This window comes from Mustelus asterias, chromosome 25 (genome assembly GCF_964213995.1).
Source record: "Mustelus asterias chromosome 25, sMusAst1.hap1.1, whole genome shotgun sequence".
Classification (NCBI taxonomy): Eukaryota; Metazoa; Chordata; class Chondrichthyes; order Carcharhiniformes; family Triakidae; genus Mustelus; species Mustelus asterias.
In genome coordinates, this window is record NC_135825.1 from 17,831,034 (window position 1) to 17,845,023 (window position 13,990).

Genomic DNA, 13,990 nt, shown 5'->3' on the forward strand with positions numbered 1-13,990 from the left:
GGAGAAGTGGAATATTTCCTCCATCATTTCGAGATTTATTCTTGGATAATCCTTTTGTTTTCCAAAGATTATTGCACCCCAAGTTATATTGTACACTGCTGCTTTCCTAACAGAGAGCTTGAAAGAAGAGTTTTTCCCCACTTGACTGCAACTTCCATTTTTCCATGTATCCCCCCATATGATTTTCTATCTGCAGCCTATTACAATAATTATCCAAAAAATCTACTTTTGTATCCAATCCTAAATATAGAATAGATTCATCACAGAAGATGAAATATGGAATAGGTCTATCACATCACATGGGGTGTGGAATGGATCATACAACATGAAATGAATGTGTATAATGACAAGAGTTACTAATTCTTGGATGTCCTTTACTTTCAGAGCGCTGCTCCTTCGTCAGATGGAGTGGAAATGTGTCCTCAAACAGGGCACAGAGACACAAAATCAAGTTACAGAGTACTGATTAGAATGCAAATCCCTACAACCAACCAGATCTTAAAGATACAGACAATGTGGGTGGAGGGAGCATTGAGCACAGGTTAAAGAGATGTGTATTGTCTCCAGACAGGATAGCCCGCAAGTCCAGGAGGCAAGCTGTGGAGGTTACTGATAATGTGACATAAATCCAACATCCCGGTTTAGGCCGTCCTCATGTGTGCGGAACTTGGCTATCAGTTTCTGCTCAGTGACTCTGCGCTGTTGTGAAGGCCGCCTTGGAGAACGCTTACCTGAAGATCAGAGGCTGAATGCCCGTGACTGCTGAAGTGCTCCCCCACAGGAAGAGAACAGTCTTGCCTGGTGATTGTCGAGCAGTGTTCATTCATTCGTTGTCGTAGTGTCTACATGGTTTCCCCAATGTACCATGCCTCGGGACATCCTTTCCTGCAGCTTATCAGGTAGACAACGTTGGCCAAGTTGCAAGAGTAGGTACCGTGTACCTGGTAGATGATGTTCTCACGTGAGATGATGGGATCCGTGTCGATGATCCGGCACGTCTTGCAGAGGTTGCTGTGGCACGGTTGTGTGGTGTCGTGGTCACTGTTCTCCTGAAGGCTGGGTAGTTTGCTGCGGACAATGGTCTGTTTGAGGTTGCGCGGTTGTTTGAAGTCAAGAAGGGGGCTGTGGGGATGGCCTTGGCGAGATGTTCGTCTTCATCAATGACATGGGTCACTGAAGGTGGGGAGGTTTGGAAGTCAGTAGGGGATCAGAGGTTGGGTGATGGGATGTTTGCAGGGGATCAGACGTCAGGGGATTGGCGTTTGGGGGTTGGAGGTCAGGGATCAAATAGAGTGTCAGAAATTGGGGTCTGGAAGGAGATGGGGATCATATTCTGGATGATTGGAGGTCAGAGGTGTCGGAGTTTGGGGTTTTGAGATCAGGATCAGAAGTCATATGGTCGGGCATCAGGCCTTGGGTGGGATCAGGCCTGGGTATGAGATTAGAGGGGAAAGTGTCCAGCTGCAAGTTACCAACTCATAAATGTTCCTGATTTTTACTGTTGATGCTACAATGAACCCCCTTTTATCCCTATCTATTAGTATTACAACATTAGTTTGAATTTACTTTTCTTGCCATGATCAGTACAGATTATCAGTTATAACTTGTGGTGAACCATAGCTGGTTACCACTATGGGTACTGAACCATAGATGGTCAGCACTATGGGTACTTGTACATATGTTACTGTTGTCACTGTTGGGGTTAGGGTTGGGGTGTTCTACCTGTTGATATTGTTCTGTGGTACACTCCAGTTGTCCCCGCCTACCTGGAGGAGTATAAAGGTCACTGCACTGCCTGGTGACCCTTTAGTCTGGGATTGTATTGTATATAGTATTGTTATTAATAAAAGCCTTTATTTCCCGGGTACAATTTAGCCTCCCGAGTGATTTAATCGCGCATCAATTTTATTAATAACAAATTTTGGTAAACAAAAACCACGGAGCAAATGTTGAAACCTGATCGGCTTACCTTAAATCCACGTGCAGCAGGAGAGTCGAACACTTTCGACCATTGGTTGAAGTGTTTTCAAGACTACATCGATGCCTCAACAGCCATTCAAAACGACGCCGATAGACTGCGGGTCCTCCACGCAAGGGTAAGCGACACTGTATACTCATCAATCCGCGATGCCCAAGACTACAAAGGGGCCATCGAACTCCTTAAGAAACTGTACAACAAACCGCCAAACGAGATTCATGCTCGACACCTTCTAGCCACTCGACGACGGCAGCCCGGCGAAACGACAGGACAGTACCTGCGCGAACTTCAGCAGCTAGCCAGAGCCTGCAACTGCAAGCCAGTGTCGGCAGCCCAGTATACTAATGCCATGATCCGAGATGCGTTCGTGGCGGGAATCGGCTCATCATATATTCGCCTGTGGCTGCTAGAGCAAGGTAACCTAAACCTAGCTAAGACGGTGGAATTGGCTGACACGATGGAAACGGCCTCCAGAAGTCTAGAAACTTACCCCACCGACCACGTGGGAACATTGTGGCAAGTACAGCCACCGACCCAACTCTACCCAGCGGCTCCGAAAAACTGCGCGATTGTGCTTTCAACCTCGGACCTGATGACAGCGGCAGCTCCAGGAGGCCTGCGGTGCTATTTCTGTGGATTGGCGAAACATCCTCGGCAGCGATGTCCAGCCAGAACGGTATTTTGCTCCGCGTGTGGGAAGAAAGGGCACTATGCCAAAGTATGCAGGGTTAAACCACCCTCCAACCTTAGCAGCGCGGCGTGTGATTCTCCAGAGCCTGTCTCCTTGTCTCCAGCTTCTTCGAGGTCTTCCACCACGTGCGATTCCAGAGTGCCACCATTCCTGACGACGAAGACGCAAGACACGTGCGACCTGCAGGGGCCGCCACTTTCAGTGCCACCGACCACGTGCGATCCATGGGCGCAGCCATTTTGGTCGGCACCGACCGCAGACGACCAGCAGGGGTCATCATCATCAACCATCTCAGCTGCCTGCAGTTGCACTCAAGACCCAACGGTGGCGTCAATCATCCTGGACCAGGCCAAGCCTCACAGACTCGACAAGTTCATGATGGGCATAGAGGTAAATGGACGCCTAATTCATTGTTTGTTTGATAGCGGGAGCACGGAGAGTTTCATTCACCCTGACACCGTGAAACGGTGCGGTCTCCTAGGACGGACTGTCAGACAGACAATTTCGATGGCGTCGAGGTCCCGATCTGTTACCGTGCTTGGGAGCTGCGTGGTCAACCTAACGGTGCGGGGCACAGTTTATGAGAACTTCAGGCTCCTCGTGTTACCGCACCTTTGCGCTCCGATACTCCTGGGGCTAGACTTTATGGTCCACCTGAGGAGTGTGACCCTGCAGTACGATGGGCCACTCCCTCCACTTTCAGTGGGAGAACAGCAGCCTCCAAATTGCCCAGCGCGCTCCACGTGTAGCTTCTCGACACTCAGAATCACCCCACCATCTTTATTTGAGAATCTCGTGCCAGGCTGCAAGCCCATTGCAACTAAGAGCAGGCGTTACAGCGCTGAGGATCGGATCTTTATTCGATCTGAAGTTCAGCGGCTCCTCAGGGAAGGGATCATTCAACCTAGCACTAGTACATGGAGAGCGCAAGTTGTGGTGGTTAAAACTGGAGACAAACCCCGGATGGTCAGAGACTATAGTCAGACCATTAATAGATACACGCAGCTGGACGCGTATCCTCTCCCACGCATATCTGACATGGTCAACCAGATTGCGCAGTACCGGGTGTTCTCCACCATTGACTTGAAGTCAGCTTACCACCAGCTCCCCATTCGCCCAGAGGACCAAAAATATACGGCCTTTGAGGCGGATGGTCGTCTTTACCACTTTTTAAGGATTCCCTTTGGCGTCACGAATGGGGTCTCGGTCTTCCAGCGTGCAATGGACCGAATGGTGGACCAAAACGGGCTGCGGGCTACCTTCCATACCTGGACAACGTCACTATCTGCGGCCATGACCAGCAGGGCCACGATTCCAATCTCCTTAGATTTTTACACACTGCGTCTCACCTGAATCTGACCTAAACAGGGAGAAGTGTGTATTTAGCAAGCGCCGCCTAGCAATTCTCGGATACGTGGTGGAAAACGGGGTCCTTGGGCCTGATCCAGACTGTATGCGTCCCCTCCTTGAACTTCCCCTACCCACTAGCATCAAAGCACTGAGAAGATGCTTAGGTTTCTTTTCATACTATGCACAGTGGGTTCCCAATTATCCGGACAAAGCCCGTCCACTCATAAAGTCTACCTCTTTTCCCCTAGCAGCAGAGGCTCGCTTAGCCTTTGAAGGGATAAAAGCTGACATCGCGAAAGCCACGATGCATGCTGTTGATGAGTCCATCCCCTTTCAGGTGGAGAGTGATGCATCTGATTTCGCCCTGGCCGCCACACTTAACCAGGCAGGCAGGCCCGTCGCCTTTTTCTCTCGCACCCTCCAAAGCCCTGAAATTCGGCACTCCGCGGTGGAAAAAGAGGCTCAGGCCATTGTGGAGGCCGTCCGGCATTGGCGCCATTACTTGGCGGGAAAACGATTCACCCTGCTCACGGACCAGCGGTCCGTGGCGTTCATGTTCAACAACACGTTACGGGGTAAGATCAAAAATGATAAAATCTTGAGGTGGAGAATCGAACTCTCCACCTACAACTATGATATCATGTACCGTCCGGGGAAGCTCAATGAGCCCTCAGACGCCCTGTCGCATGGAACATGTGCAAGTGTGCAGGAGGATCGGTTACAGGCCCTCCACAATGATCTCTGCCATCCGGGGATTACTCGGCTCTTCCATTTCGTGAAGGCCCGGAATCTACCCTACTCAGTGGATGATGTCAGGTCAATAACCCGAAGCTGCCAGGTATGTGCTGAATGCAACCCGCACTTCTATCAACCTGACAGGGCACACCTCATTAAGGCCACTCGCTTTTTTGAAAGACTGAGTGTGGACTTCAAGCACCCCCTTCCTTTGACAGATCGGAACGTGTACTTCCTCAACATGATTGATGAGTACTCCCGATTCCCTTTTGCCATTCCCTGTTCAGACATGACCGCTGCCACGGTTATCAAAGCATTACGGGATCTTTTCACCCTGTTCGGTTACCCCAGCTATATCCACAGTGATAGGGGCTCGTCATTTATGAGTGACGACTTGAGGCAATACCTGCTCTCAAAAGGGATTGCCTCAAGTAGAACTACGAGTTACAGCCCCAGGGGTAACAGGCAGGTTGAAAGAGAAAATGCTACAGTCTGGAAGGCTGTCTTACTGGCGTTGAGGTCTAAGGGTCTTCCAGTCTCCCGTTGGCAAGAGGTACTTTCTGATGCGCTCCATTCCATCCGGTCCCTCCTGTATACGGCAACCAACGCTACTCCGCATGAGAGGATGTTTTCCTTCCCGAGGAAGTTTTTCTCTGGGACCTCATTGCCGTCTTGGTTGATGTACTCAGGACCTGTCCTCCTGCGGCGGCATGTTAGGACCCGCAAGTCCGACCCTTTGGTTGAACAGGTCCATCTCCTCCACGCCAACCCTCAATATGCCTATGTGGCATATCCTGACGGGCGAGAGGACACGGTCTCTATTCGAGATCTGGCGCCTGCAGGGGACTTGGAAACCCCTGTCGCTCCCACACCCCTGGTTAGGGACCCCTTGACCTTTATCTCCCCTCCTGACACGGCGCGGGCAGTATCGGGACCACCACTTAATCCTCTTACTCCCGTGTACAGCTTGCCTGAGTCCAGGAGATTGTCGCCACCTCGGGGCATGCTCGAGTCCAGCAGATTGTCGCCACCTCGTGGTCCACCTGTCCGTGGGGAACTGGAGGAGTCATTGGACACCGCCTTGGAGAGAGGGTCATCACGGTCACCAGAACCGGCGCTACCGCCAGTGTTGAGGAGGTCGCAGAGACGGTGCGGTCCTCCAATACGACTGAACTTGTGAATATATGGACAGTTCGTTCTGTTTTTTGCCCCGCCGGCCTTTGTTTTAAAGGAGGGGTGAATGTGGTGAACCATAGCTGGTGACCACTATGGGTACTGAACCATAGATGCATGGCAAATCCACCTAACCTGCATATCTTTGGAGTGACCTTTATACTCCTCCAGGTAGGCGGGTACTGAACCATAGATGGTCAGCACTATGGGTACTTGTAGATATGTTACTGTTGTCACTGTTTGGGGTTAGGGTTGGGGTGTTCTACCTGTTGATATTGTTCTGTGGTACACTCCAGTTGGCTCCGCCTACCTGGAGGAGTATAAAGGTCACTGCACTGCCTGGTGACCCTTTAGTCTGGGATTGTATTGTATATAGTATGCTCCATTCTTTTATTAATAAAAGCCTTTATTTCCCGGGTACAATCTAGCCTCCTGAGTGATTTAATCGCGCATCATAACTTAAATTCACCAAGTTACATAGAACCACAGAATCCCTGCAGTGCAAAAAGAAGATATTCGGTCCATCAAACCTGTGCCAACTCTCTGAAAGAGCATCCAATCCAGGTCCTCCACTCTCCCTTATCCCCACAACCCCATGCACTTACCATGGCCAGTCCAACTAACCTGTGGCACGGCAGCACAGTGGTTAGCACTGCTGCCTCATAACTCCAGGGACCCGGGTTTGATTCCCAGATTGGCTCACTGTCTGTGTGGAGTCTGCACGTTCTCCCCATGTCTGCATGGGTTTCTTCCGGGTGCTCTGGTTTCCTCGCACATTCCGAAAGACGTGCTGGTTAGGTGCATAGGCCACGCTATATTCTTCCTCGGTGTACCCGAACAGGCACTGGAGAGTGGCAACTAAGAGATTTTCACAGTAACCTCATTGCAGTGTTAATGTAACACTCCTTGTGATACATATAAACTATCTTTAGCCTTCACATTTTAGGACACAAAAAGGCAGATTAGCATGGCAAATCCACCTAACCTGCATATCTTTGGAGTGTGGAAGGAAACCTGAGCACTCGGAGGAAACCCCCACAGACACAGAGATAATGTGCAAACTCCACACAGTCACCCAAGTGGCTGGAAGTGAAGCTGGTTCCCTGGCACTGTGAGGCAGTAGTGCGAACCGCATGTTTATATTCAGATCATGTTCAAAATATGTGATTGTACAATGTACAATGTGAGGAGAAATGCTAGCATCACAGAACGTGAGACAAGATCCCATACAGAGTGAGATCTGTCAGTCAGACAACATTCAGGGTTGTGAGAGTCATCACTGGACAATCCCTTTTCCCAGACAAGACCAACATTCTTCAGCCTCTACTACAACCAAGGAATACGAGCATGGCTCTTTATTTTTTATTTAAATTATACAACACAAACCGTGTTGTTTTTGTCAGTGAACAGTATTACCTCTAAGCTGATGATTAATAAAAGCTCCATTGATTGAACTTTATTCATGAACGTATCTCATCAAGCTCGGCACAACATCGTGGGCCGAAGGGCCTGTTCTGTGCTGTACTGTTCTATGTTCTATGTTCTATGACATTTATTAATCTCTAATGTTATTAATGAACTCTAAACTGAATAATTGGAGCAGATTTGTGAAATTATGGCGGTAAATAAAAAGCTCCTACTTTGGCTTTGAAGCTTTCTAGATCGTCATATCCAACCCACTGATTACCGTTGACTGCGTAAGGAACCTTCTGGTCTTCAATCATTTGTGTGGTGGCATTCTTCAAAAATGTACAGACCTGTCAATTGAAAAACAAGAATTACTGTTAACATGTCAGACAAATAAGACCACAGACCACCAGAAATAGGAACAGGAGTAGGACATTCAGCCCTTCCAGCCCTGCCATCCTCATGTATGCCCAAGCCATCAGGAGGTGCGTCAACACCAAATTCATCAGCCGCACTCACAAGACAGCCCCGAACATCACCCAAGCACACCGCAACGCCATCCACGCTCTCAAGACCAACCGCAACATTGTCATCACACCAGCAGACAAAGGAGGGGCCATCGTCATACTGGACAGAACGGATTACTGCAAAGAAATGTACCGACAACTGAACAATGAGGAACACTACAGACAGTTACCCACAGATCCAACCAAAGAACACACCCATCAACTCAACACTCTGATCAAGAACGTTGTTCCGGACCTTCAGAGCACCCTCCGTGCTCTCATCCACGTACTCCCCGCGTTGGAGATCTCTACTGCCTCCCGAAGATACACAAGGCAAACACACCCGGCCGTCCCATCATATCGGACAATGGGACCCTGTGCGAGAACCTCTCTGGCTATGTCGAGGGCATCCTGAAACCCATTGTACAAAGAACCCCCAGCTTTTGTCGCGACACTACGGACTTCCTACAGAAACTCAACACACATGGAGCAGTTGAACCAGGAGCACTCCTCGTCACAATGGATGTCTCAGCACTCTACACCAGCATCCCCCACGATACTCAACGCCGACAACTGCCAGTTTCCAGATGCAATTTTACAACTCATCTGCTTCATCCTGGATCACAATGTCTTCACCTTCAACAACCAGTTCTTCATCCAGACACACAGAACAGCCATGGGGACCAAATTCACACCTCAGTATGCCAACATCTTCATGCACAGGTTCGAACAAGACTTCTTCACCGCACAGGACCTTCAACTGATGCTATGGTATACAGCAGTGCTGAGGGTGAGTAAAGTGCTGTGATTTATTTATTTAATCCGTTTTTTTGCGGGCTTTTTTCAAGGGTTTAAACTAAGGGAAGTGGGAGTAGGCCGCAGGGGATTCAGGGAGATTGTGTTTTTTTAGTATAAAAGTCACTCTGCACAGCAGGCAGCGTCGGGAGTGGGCAGTGGAGTGAGTGGGGAGTAGAGTGTGAACTGGCTTTGGCTCACAGGGCTTCGGCGAGGACAGGCAGAGGCAGGGTAGGGTTTCACTTTTAAATTACACCAACTCATACAAGGTAAATTGGTATGGAGGGATATGTAATGTGCTGTTTCTGCATGATGTGGGAGCAAGTGGACCCCAAGGTGGACCCCAGGGACCATGTCTGCAGTAAGTGCTGGTTGCTGAAGGATCTCCAGCTCAAGATGGATGAACTGGACTCTGAGCTACAGACACTGAGGCTTATCAGGGAAGGGGAGAGCTATCTGGATAATGTGTATAAAGAGAAAGTCACGCCCCTTAGACTGACTAACTTAGCTGGGGGTCAGGGACAACAGGGAGTGGCTGCGGGTGAGGCGGGCAGTGGGGGGAAGAAGGCGGGCAGAGGGGGGAAGAAGGGAAGTAGTTTGCGGGAGGTAAAGTCCCAAGAACCTCAGCCCTTAAATCTTTGTAACAGATTTGTGGTTCTTGCCACCAGTGTAGATGGGAAAAATGACTGTGAGAAGGACGAGCAAACTGTCAGCAGTACCAGGGTGCAGGGTGCTGCTGCAACGGAGGAATCAAAGAGAAATGTAGTAGTAATTGGGGATAGTGTAGTTAAGGGCATAGACACTGTTCTCTGTGACCAGGAGAAGCAATACCGTAGGTTGTGTTGCCTGCCTGGTGCTCGGGTCCAGGATGTATCATCTGGGCTGCAGAGGAATCTGGAGTGGAAGGGTGAAAATCCAGTTGTCGTGGTCCATGTAGGTGCTAATGACATAGACAAAACAGGAACTAAGGATCTACAGAGGGAGTACGAAGAGCTGGGGAACAAATTATAAAGCAGAACCAACAAGGTGGTAATCTCTGGATTACTACCTGTGCCACGTGCAAATTGGCGCAGGGCTAATAGGATTAAGGAGACGAATGCGTGGCTCAAGGATTGGTGTGAGAGGAATGGGTTTGAATTCATGGGGCATTGGCACCAGTATCTGGGCAGATGGGACCTGTATAGATGGGATGGTCTCCGTTTGAACTGTGCTGGGACCAGAGTCCGAGCGAATCATATCACTAGGGGTGTAGATAGGGCTTTAAACTAATTTATCGGGGGGAGGGTGCAGAGGTAAGAGGAATTACGAAATCAATGGTAGAAGAGAGGGAGCAAGTGCAAGTGAATGAGGGCATTCAAGTAGTTAAAGGAGTAGAGGGCGAGGGAGAGGTTGATAGCGTTTCATCAAATCGGGTCCAGATAAAAGCTGGAATAAAGACACTTTGCCTGAATGCAAGAAGCATTCGGAACAAAATTAATGAGTTGATGGTGCAAATCAGCACTAATGGGTATGATCGAGTAGCCAATTACAGAAACGTGGCTGCACGGAGACCAGGACTGAGAGATGAATATCCAGGGGTATCAGGCATTTAGGAAGAATAGACAGGAAGGAAAAGGTGGTGGGATAGCTCTGTTAATAAACGATAATATCAGGGTAGTAGTGAGGGATGACATAGGCTCTAAGGAACAAATCGTGGAATCGTTATGGGTAGAGATAAGGAATAGTAGGGGGAGAAAGACACTAGTAGGCATGGTCTATAGGCCCCCAAATAATAATGTTGAGGTGGGGAGGGCTATAAACAAGCAAATAATGGATCCGTGCACAAACGGAACGGCAATAATCATGGGGGACTTCAACTTGCATATTGATTGGCTGACTCAAGTTGGAAGGGGTGGGATGGAGGAAGCATTCTTAGCATGCTTTGAACAGTATGTTACAGAACCGACGAGGGAACGAGTTATCTTAGATCTGGTAATGTGTAACAAGGTAGGTAGAATTAAGGATGTTCTTGTGAAGGACCCTCTTGGGTCAAGTGATCACAATATGGTCGAATTTCTGATACAAATGGAAGAGGAGAAAGTAGGGTCCCATACCACTGTCCTCTGTTTGAACAGAGGGAAGTACGAGAGGATGAGGGCTGAATTGGCTAAGGTGGACTGAGAGAGCAGACTGGTAGGTAGGACAGCTGAGGAACAGTGGAGGATTTTTAAGGAGATCCTTTTCAGTACTGAGCAACTATATATTCCGGTGATAAAGAAGGTTTATAAGAAAAGGGATAACTAGCTGTGGATAACGAAGGAAGTTAAGGAGAGTATTAAATTAAAGACCGATGCGCACAGAGTGGCCAAAAATAGTGGAGAATCGGAAGATTGGGAAAACTTTAAGAAACAACAAAGAATGACTAAGAAAGCGATAAAGAAAGGAAAGATAGGTTATGAAGCTAGGCTAGCTCTAAATATAAAAAATGATAGTAAAAGCTTTTACAAATATATAAAAAGGAATAGAGTGGCAAGAATGAATGTTGGACCATTGGAGGATGAGAGGGGGGATTTAAGAGTGGGAAATGAGGAAATGGCTGAAACTTTAAGTAGGTTTTTTGTGTCGGTCTTCACTGTGGAAGACACAAATAGTTTACCGAATATTAACGATAGAGGGTTGGTAGGAGGAGAGGTACTCAATACAATTAATGTTACCAGGGAGGCAGTGCTTGGTAGACTAATGGGACTGAAGGTGGACAAGTCCCCGGGCCTGGATGGAATGCATCCCAGGGTACTGAAAGAAATGTCAGAGGTAATAGCGGATGCGTTAGTGGTTATTTATCAAAATTCGTTGGATTCTGGGGTAGTGCCGGCGGATTGGAAAACGGCTAATGTTACGCCGCTGTTTAAAAAAGGAAATAGACAAAAGGCGGGTAACTACAGGCTGGTTAGCTTAACGTCTGTAGTTGGGAAAATGCTGGAATCCATCATTAAAGAAGAAATATCAGGCCATCTGGATAAGAATGGTTCGATTAAGCAGACGCAGCATGGATTCATGAGGGGAAAGTTGTGCTTGACGAACTTGCTGGATTTTTATGAAGATGTGACGAGTGCGGTTGACGGAGGGGAACCGGTGGATGCGGTGTTTTTGGATTTCCAAAAGGCATTTGATAAGGTGCCTCACAAAAGGTTGCTGAAGAAGATTGGGTCACACGGAGTTGGGGGTAGGGTGTTAGCGTGGATTGGGGATTGGCTATCCGACAGGAAGCAGAGAGTCGGAATAAATGAGTGCTTTTCTGGTTGGCAGATGGTAATTAGTGGCGTGCCGCAGGGATTGGTACTGGGGCCTCAAATATTTACCATTTATATAGACGAACTGGAGGAGGGGACTGACTATAGGGTAACAAAGTTTGCAGACGACACAAAGATAAGTGGAAAAGTGAATCGTGTGGAGGGCGTAGAAGGTCTGCAGAGAGATTTGGTCAGGCTGAGTGAGTGGGCGAGGATCTGGCAGATGGAGTATAACGTTAACAAATGCGAGGTTATTCACTTTGGAAGAAATAATAACAAATTGGATTATTATCTAAATGGAAAGAAATTACAACATGCTGCTGTGCAGAGGGACCTGGGGGTCCTTGTGCATGAGTCGCAAAAACCCAGTCTGCAGGTGCAACAGGTGATCAAGAAGGCAAATGGGATGTTGGCCTATATTGCAAGGGGGATAGAATATAAAAGCAGAGATGTCTTGCTGCATCTGTACAGGGCATTGGTGAGGCCGCAGCTGGAATACTGTGTGCAGTATTGGCCCCCTTATTTGCGGAAGGATATATTGGCCTTGGAGGGAGTGCAGAGAAGGTTCACCAGGTTGATACCAGAGATGAGGGGTGTTGATTATGAGGAGAGACTGAGCAGATTGGGTTTGTATTCGTTGGAATTTAGAAGGCTGAAGGGGGATCTTATAGAGACCTATAAGATAATGAAGGGGCTGGATAGGGTAGAGGTGGAGAGATTCTTTCCACTTCGAAAGGAAACTAGAACTAGAGGGCATAGCCTCAAAATAAAGAGGGGTCAGTTTAGGACAGAGTTGAGGAGGAACTTCTTCTCTCAGAGGGTGGTGAATCTCTGGAATTCTCTGCCCACTGAAGTGGTGGAGGCTACCTCGTTGAATATGTTTAAATCACGGATAGATGGATTCCTGATTGGTAAGGGAATTAGGGGTTATAGGGATCAGGCGGGTAAGTGGAACTGATCTACTTCAGATCAGCCATGATCTTATTCAATGGCGGGACAGGCTCCAGGGGCGAGATGGCCTACTCCTGCTCCTATTTCTTATGTTCTTATACACTAGATATATCGATGACATTTTCTTCCTTTGGACTCATGGTGAACAATCACTGAAACAACTATATGATGACATCAACAAGTTCCATCCCACCATCAGACTCACCATGGACTACTCTCCAAAATCGGTTGCATTCTTGGACACACGCATCTCCATTAAGGATGGTCACCTCAGCACCTCACTGTACCGCAAGCCCACGGATAACCTCACGATGCTCCACTTCTCCAGCTTCCACCCTAAACATGTTAAAGAAGCCATCCCCAACGGACAAGCCCTCTGTACACAAGATCTGCTCGGATGAGGAGGATCATAACAGACACCTCCAGATGCTGAAAGATACCCTCATAAGAACAGGATATGGCGCTCGACTCATCGATCGACAGTTCTGACGTGCCACAGCGAAAAACCGCACCGACCTCCTCAGAAGACAAACATGGGACACGGTGGACAGAGTACCCTTTATTGTCCAGTACTTCCCCAGAGCGGAGAAGCTACGGCATCTGCTCCAGAGCCTTCAACATGTCATTGATGAAGACGAACATCTCGCCAAGGCCATCCCCACACCCCCACTTCTTGCCTTCAAACAACCGCACAACCTCAAACAGACCATTGTCCGCAGCAAACTACCCAGCCTTCAGGAGAACAGTGACCACAACACCACACAACCCTGCCACAGCAACCTCTGCAAGATGTGCTGGATCATCGACACAGATGCCATCATCTCACGTGAGAGCACCATCTACCAGGTACACGGTACCTACTTTTGCAACTCGGCCAACGTTGTCTACCTGATACGCTGCAGGAAAGGATGTCCCGAGGCATGGTACATTGGGGAAACCATGCAGACGCTACGACAACGGATGAATGAACACCACTCGACAATCACCAGGCAAGACTGTTCTCTTCCTGTGGGGGAGCACTTCAGCGGTCACGGGCATTCAGCCTCTGATCTTCGGGTAAGCGTTCTCGAACGCGGCCTTCACAACACACGACAGCGCAGAGTCGCTGAGCAGTAGCTGATAGCCAAATTCCGCA

General features: G+C 48.5%; 1 protein-coding gene across 1 annotated transcript in view; it reads right to left on the minus strand.

Moving 5' to 3' along the window:
- The window catches only part of LOC144511721 (chitinase-3-like protein 1), a 57,615-nt gene that overhangs the window by 1,820 nt on the left and 41,805 nt on the right, over window positions 1-13,990 (minus strand). The window contains exon 10 of the mRNA XM_078241945.1: window positions 7,568-7,684. Within this exon, the coding sequence (XP_078098071.1) occupies window positions 7,568-7,684 (117 nt within the window). The remainder of the gene's footprint in view (window positions 1-7,567; window positions 7,685-13,990) is intronic.